This window comes from Tupaia chinensis, unplaced genomic scaffold (assembly GCF_000334495.1).
Source record: "Tupaia chinensis unplaced genomic scaffold, TupChi_1.0 Scaffold000617_2, whole genome shotgun sequence".
In the NCBI taxonomy this organism is placed as follows: Eukaryota; Metazoa; Chordata; class Mammalia; order Scandentia; family Tupaiidae; genus Tupaia; species Tupaia belangeri.
In genome coordinates, this window is record NW_006160137.1 from 2,109,680 (window position 1) to 2,117,213 (window position 7,534).

Below are 7,534 nucleotides of genomic sequence, written 5' to 3' on the forward strand. Positions count from 1 at the left end.
CGAGAAATCACCCCCAGGGGGGATGGCCACGCCGCAATCCATTCTCCTCCATTCTCCTCTCAGGATCTTGAGCACGCATGCGCGCCCAGCCTGAGTTTAAGCCACTGGGTCTGGGACTTGAACCACGGTCAACTACGTGGGAGTCCAGCAACATAGCCATTACACTAACTGCTGGTCCCTGTGTTTTTCATGCTGTGTTATCCTCAGCCAGTCAGGACTGCAGGCACATGCATGGCGTGTCCAGGGACACACGCCAGCACCTCCCCCTGTGGCCTCAGCATCACAGAGCTCTGCACCACCGCTGCTGCATCTCTGCCACGCTGGCCAAACTGCAGCCTCTCTGTACGGCCCTGGGGGTGCGGCCTGTGTAGATGCTCCTGACAGCCTGACCCATCGGGTCGACATGGGGCCGGAGAACCTGTGTTCCTACCAGATCCCTGGGCCGTGCTGATAATACTCGGAGTCGCACCGAGCTCCTTTCTAGCGGCTGTAGAAAAAGCAGAGAGTGGACCGGGGGGTTTTTTTTTTTTAAGAGGGCGGCTTCTGTTCACCAGAGGGATAGAGAGAGGTGGCAAACGTGAGAAAGCACCTGTACCCCCACCCATGGGGCGTGCTCCCTCTGCATCGTCTCCTCTATCTGTCCCCTTTCAGGATTTGGGGCACATGTGCACACACGTCCTGCAGGGTTTTGAACAGCTGGGTCCAGGATTCTAACTATGCAGTCAGCCGTACAGGACCAGCTGCCTTACCCCAAGGTCACAGGCCGGCCCGAGAAGGGGGGGGTTTCATAGCGTCAGCCGTGCCCTTTCTCAGCCCTCATCCAGACCAAACCACTTCTGCCCAACAAATGAGTGTTTCTTACACAAACACATGGCGAGGACCGCCAGAGAGCCAGGATAGCGAGCAGGGGAGGAGTAGCACAGCCCCACCGCCCCGGAAGAAACTCCAGCAGAAAAGACGGACTTGTGTAGGCTAACTATTACTCTGTTTTAATTTTATTTATTCATTCACTTATTATTATTATTATTTTTTAATTTGACCAGAGAGAAACACAGAGAGAGAGAGAGAAAGAGAGAGTAAGCCACCAGGTCTGGGACTCGAACCATGGTCGGCCATGTGGGAGTGTCCAGTGCCTTAACCACCACGCCACCTGCTGGTCCCAGCAAGGCTAATTGTTACTATGAAGCAGAGTGGCCTGTAGTGAATGCTAAACAGAGAGGCAGGAGAAGTCCTGGGGAGCCAGAGGAAGGACCCCGAGGCTGCGCCCCACTGTCTCCTGAGCTGAAATGGCCCCTGGTTTGTAGGGACGTGGTAAGGGGCCTCCTCAAAGTGCCCTTTTGCGTTCAGGAGTTGAAGGAAAGTTGGAAAGAGTCAAACTGAGAAAATACTGGGCATAGCTGTGTAATAATAAGCCGGTTTAAAGTGAATTCCACTGCCCAGTCCCACGCTCTAGTGGTTTAGGGAGCCAGGTTCCACATGGCTAACCAGAGTTCGAATCCCAGCCCTGGCAACTTGAGAAACATGCCCGGCACATGTGCATGTGAGTCTCAACAGGTGGGAAATAGAGACGGGATCGCAGCAGGGCCACACTCCATGGGAGGGGCTTGCTTTCTTTCCCTGCCTGGGTCTCTCTCATTCTCTCTCTCTGGTAATAAGGAATACATTAAATAAATAAATGAAGTGAATTCTAACCCTGTGCGCCCAGTGTGTGTCCGGCCCCTGCCGTGTGTGTAATACTACCCTCCATTGTGTGCGACTTTCTTTTGTCTTCTGGCCTGTCCGGGAGGGCCCCTGCAGCAGGTCGGAGCTGCCTGTGGGCTGGGCTGCTGGTTTGGAGCCTGGGTCATCCCCAGGGCAGGTAAGTCGTGCAGGGCTGGACTGAATGGCTCAGAGTCACCCCTAAGAAAGTCCACTCTGAAGTCCTGTGACCTGATCCCTGGCCGCAGGGGATCTCTGGGGAAAGAAAAGCACCTACGTCTGTCTACCAGGAGGCTTATTATGCACTTCGGTCTTTTTTTTTTTTGGAGAGGTTTTTGCTACAAGGCGCGTGCACTTGCCAGGAAGACAGAGAGAGACAGAAATCACCCCCCGGGGGTTGGCCACGCCGCAATCCCTTCTCCTCCATTCTCCTCTCGGGATCTTGGGCACGCATGCACACGCACCCAGCTTGAGTTTAAGCTGCCAGGTCTGGGACTCGAACCACGGTTGACTACATGGGAGTTCAGCGACAAAGCCATTATGCCAACTGCTGGTCCCAGCGCTGTGGTCTTTTCTACTGGAGCCCCCACGAACTCAGGGTGGAGGCTGGGCAGAGGGCTGAGGCGGGTCTCCCGTGTGGCCCTGCTGCCTATCTGCCGTAGTCTGTCCCTTGGCTGGAATCTCCTGACCTGAGGGTCAGGAGCAAACGGGCGTGGCTGGAGGGACACCCACTGTCTGGGTGTCTCACGGGGATCGGGGGTGGCATCTGTGCATGAGCTGGAGTCAGGACCTGCCTTCCCACAGCCTCGGCTCCCTCCCTGCCCGGGGTTCATCTAGACCGCCCTTTCCCACGCCGACCCGGGACTCTAACCCAGTGACTGGGGAGTACGGAGGTGCCCAGCCGCTCGCTCCCTGACCCTGCGCCTGTCCTCCCCAGGGCCTGTGCTTCAACTGCAGCGCCTTCGTCCTGTACCTCTCTGCTGCCATTGTGGATGCTTCGTCCGTGTCCCCGGAGAGGGACAGCCACAACTTCAACAGCTGGGCGGCCTCGTCGGTGAGTGGGCCCCGTCCCCACGGCTCAGAGGAGGGCCGAGGCCTGTGCGGGGAGAAGCCCCACTCCCTGCAGGCGAGGCCCCCTGTTAGGACTGGGGATGAGAACAGAGGGCGTGGAGTGGGCAGCGCCTTCGTAATGTCTACGCTTCTGTACCGTTTGCATTTTTGAGTCGTAAATATGTATTCTTTTCTAACTTAAAAAAAAACTAGTTTTAGGAATTTCTCTGAGATTGGCCCTAAAATATCCCACCCCCAAAAGAAGCCTGCTGGAGGTGGGGTGGGGCGTGCCAGAATGATCACATTAAAGCCGATCAAGGGAACATTGAGGTTTATGATATTCTTCACTTATGTGTGAGAATCTGTAAAGGCAGAGAGCACAGATACATGGGACATTAACAATCAGAAGCTGGGGGCCAGCAGGTGGCACAGTGGTTAGGGTGCTGAATTCCCACATGGCCGACTGCGGTTTGAGTCCCAGACAGGGCTGCTCACTTTCTCACTTTGCCTTTCTCTCTTTCTCTGTCTCTCTCTGGTCAAATTAATATTAATAGCAGTTAGTGTAATGGCTATGTCGCTGGACTCCCACATAGTCAACCGCAGTTCGAGTCTTGGACCCGGTAGCTTAAACTCACACCGGGGGCGTGTGCGTGCGTGCCCAAGATCCCGAGAGGAGAATGGAGGAGAAGGGATTACAGCGTGGTCATCCTCCCTGGGGGGGTGATTTCTTGCTTTCTGTCTCTCTGTCTCTCTCTGTCTGTCTGGCGAACGCATGCGCCCTATAGCAAAAATCTCTCCAAAAAAAAAAAAAAACCAAATAAAATAACACGGGGCCAACCCCATAACCTGGTCATTAAGGGATGCCATATCCCACATCAACTACACTTTAAGTCCCGGCCCAAGAGTCTTGAAAAACACGCCAGGCACATGTGTGTGTGTCCCAAACCCCGAAAGGAGGGAGAGATGGAGGAGAGGGGTGTATGGTGTTACTGTGCCCCATTTCGGGAGGTGTTCCCTCCCTCTCCTTCTCTCTCTTCGGTGAACACACGCACCCTCTGGCAATTTAAGAAATAAAAATCACAGTAGGCTCAAGCTAACACATGGCAAGAGTGGGCAGTGGCTGTCCGTTACAAAGAGCGTACCTGTCTCTGCTCCTCGTCATGGGACACACGCCATGGGGCGCTCTGCTTACTCTGGCCCACTGGACTGGTTCAGGCGAACTGACCCTGCAGCAGGCTGAGCTGGGGCTCTGGACTAAAATCGCCTGTACTGATTTAGAAATGAAACACTTTTGGGACCAGCAGGTAGTGTGGTAGTTAAAGATGCTAGACACCCCCACATGGCAGACCATGGTTCGAGTCCCAGATCTGGTGGCTGGCTTTCTCACTTTCTGTCTCTCTCTCTCTCTCTGGTCAAATTAAAATAAATGAATGAATAAATAAAATTAAATAATTTTTTTGGAGAGGTTTTTGCTGTAGGGCGTGTGCACTCTGCGGAAAGACAGAGAGAGACAGAGACAGAAAGCGAGAAATCACCCCGGGGGATCACCATGCCGCAATCCCTTCTCCTCCACTCTCCTCTCGGGATCTTGGGCATGCACGCACACGCGCCTGGCGTGAGTTTAAGCCACCGGGACTGGGACTCAAACCACGGTTGACTACATGGGAGTCCAGCAACATAGCCATTACACTAACTGCTGTTCCCAATAAAATAATTTTTAAAAAGAGAAATGAAACACTTTTCTCAAATGCATCATCATGATATCCATTCCTTTTTTTTATTCCTTTTTAAAAAATTATTTTATTTAATGTTATTATTTATTTATTTATTTATTTATTTATTTTAATTTGACCAGAGAGGGACAGAATGAGAGAGAAAAGAAGAGAGAGCGAGGGAAAGTGAGAAAGTGAGCTTCCAGATCCAGGACTCGAACCATGGTTGGACACATGGGAGTCCAGCGCCCTGAACCACCATGCCACTTGCCGGCCCCACAATATCCATTCTTTAGTGAACTCCCTAGGGTTTTTGTTTTGTTTTGTTTTTTTAACAGAACCACAAGCTTTCCAGCTATATTCCCCCCCAAAAAACAAAAACAAACAAACAAACAAAAAAAAACACAGAAACAGCATAGCCAGAAATGATCTGTAGAGGAAGATAATTGGACCAATAAAGCAGTCTCCGATGAGAAAGCCTGGAGTCAAGGGAATGGGCAAGTGTATGATGCAGCAGAGGGGGATGACAACTTCCACTAATGAGAGTGCACGCTAAATGCCATCTCTGTTGTTTCGTTTTCTCCAGTTCTTCGCCTTCCTGGTCACCATCTGCTACGCCGGAAACACATATTTCAGCTTTATAGCCTGGAGATCCAGGACCTTACAGTGATGGACCGTTATGCTCATTAAAAGGACCCCCAAAAGGAAGACTCTCACTGTAAAAACAGCTGTAGGTATAATGTATATTTCCAGAGAACTGTATTTAACTAACGTTTTTATATACTTACTTAAAGTCGGGGAGCAGTTTGTTACAATTCAACCAGAGTCAGGTTTGCAAATTGCTGTAGCTTATTGTGAACAATTAAGTATCTTGTTGATGTCTTCATAGACCTTATTTTCTCAGACAATGTATAGAGAAATTGCTAATATTAAAAATGTGTCGAGTTTATAAACCTCACTTTTAAAATGCCGGCTTCTTTTTGTGATTAAATGTTGCAAAATTCTAGCAAGTGTGTCTCATTTGAGAACAGGAGACCTTCCTAGTGTGGAAGCCACAGGCTGGGTGCGAGGCGAAACTCTTCCTCTTCAGGGGCCAGCAGGTGGCATAATGGTTAAGGTGCTGGACACTCCCGCATGGTTGACCACGGTTCAAGTCCCAGACCTGGTGGCTTGCTTTCTCACTTTCCTTCTCTCTCTTTCTCAATATCCCTGTCTCTGGTAAAAGTAAACTAAAGGGATGAATAAATAAAATGAAATAATTCTTTTAAAAAGAAAGTCTTCCTCTTCACAGGACTGCTTGGGAGTGATGTTGTCAGGAGACACTTGTCCAGTTGGAGATAGGGTGGCCACAGAGTCATCTCCCCAGGCCTGGGGACGGTCAGTGTCCATGGTTCTCATGTGCTAGCAAATTGGCCCAGAAAGTGTCTAACAAGAGCCATCCTTGGAGATCCGTAATGCTATGCTTGTGCTGGGTGGCACTATGGAGAGTGACTAATGTCCTCATGATATATATATATATTTTTTTTTTGAGAGAGAGAGAGAAAGAGATTATTACTATAGGGTATATGTGCTCACCAGAGAGACAGAGATAGAGAGACAGAAAGCAAGAAATCACCCCCCGGGGGGGATGGCCATGCTACAATCCCTTCTCCTCCATTCTCCTCTCGGGATCTTGGGCACACGTGCATGCACACGCACACGCATGCACCCAGCGTGAGTTTAAGCCACTGGTTCCAGGACTCGACCTGTGGTGGACTACATGGGAGTCCAGCAACATAGCCATTACGCCATCTGCTGGTCCCAATAAAATAACTGTAAAAAAAGGAAAGAAGAAGAAGGGTGCACCCATCAAAAGGATGAGTATTTGAGTAGGCCTTACAGTCATCTTGCACACCACGGGGACATATGTACCATAGTTTGTGGAAACTTCTAGACCAACAGGGCTCGATAGCTCCAGTCTCTGGTGCACATCCGTCGTAAGCTCAATTCTCGGTCTGGTCAGCCCACGGGAAGAACTCAACTCAACAAGGCAGATGGGCACTCGAGGAAGTGTTTTCGGGCAGGACGCTTCCTGCTGGCTCAGCGCTGTACCTTGGGCGATTTTCAGTATGACTTCTTTCGAAAACCAAAAAGCCACAGAGCTGTTAGTTCAGGTGGTCACAGTAAGCAGAGGTGACGCTGTGCACTGTCTGTGTGACTCCCCAGGGTTCTTAGCAGGGCTGTTTCTTTCCCACGTTTGCTGCGTGTGTGTGTATGTGTGGGGCGGGGGGTCCTCCTGCTTTTCTGACTCCCGTTCCTTTTGAAGCTCTGCATCCTCCTTTAGAAGAGAGCTCAGATTTCCTCTGTGTGCAGTTAACACCCAGGCAGCCATGGCCAGTACTGACAAAGAACATTCTTGGGTTGTATTGTAGGTGAGGCTCAAAAGGGAGAGGGCTCAGAATCTCCAAAAATGATCTGTCGAGGGCGTGGGGCAGCAGGTGGCATGGTGGTTAAGGTGCTGGACACTTCCACATGGCTGATCGCAGTTTGAGTCCTGGACCTGGCAGCTTGCCTTCTCACTTCCTCTCTCTCTCTCTCTCTCGCTCTCTCTCTCTCTCTCTCTCTCTCTCTCTCTCTCTCTCTCTCTCTCTCTGTGTGTGTGTGTGTGTGTGTTTCTCTGGTCAAAGTAAAAAATAAATGAGTGAATAAATAAAAAATAAATCATTCTTTAAAAAAAAAATAAAGATCGGTGGGTATAGGTTGTGGATGTGTGGGAGTGGGTAGATGTGGCAGGGGGTACACATCAGCCTACCCCAAGCCCAACCTGTCAAGGAAGATTGAGCTTTTGCAAAGAAAATCTGCAGGCCGCTGGTGCCGTGGTCTTCTGGATTCCCAGCTGATTCTAAGGCCTCACTAGCACAACCTTCCTCTTGCATATTTGGCAGAAAAGGTAAAATAATAGAGTTTTGTGCCCTAGAGGCCAGCAGGTGGCATGGTGGCGAAGGGCGCTGGACTCCCACGTGGCCGACCGCGGTAAGTTGGGAACAGAATTATTTGGTCATCTTCCAAAGGTTCTTCATTGGTATATTTTTCTC

At 50.5% G+C, this 7,534-nt stretch overlaps 1 protein-coding gene across 2 annotated transcripts in view; it reads left to right on the top strand.

The window, feature by feature from the left end:
• CMTM8 (CKLF like MARVEL transmembrane domain containing 8) overlaps window positions 1–5,419 on the top strand; it is a 54,336-nt gene extending 48,917 nt beyond the window's left edge. For both annotated transcript variants that reach the window (XM_006158960.3, XM_027775947.1), the window contains 2 exons: window positions 2,636–2,752; window positions 5,047–5,419. In XM_006158960.3, the coding sequence (XP_006159022.1) occupies window positions 2,636–2,752; window positions 5,047–5,130 (201 nt within the window). In that variant the 3' untranslated portion in view covers window positions 5,131–5,419. The remainder of the gene's footprint in view (window positions 1–2,635; window positions 2,753–5,046) is intronic.
• Window positions 5,420–7,534: the final 2,115 nt, after the last annotated feature.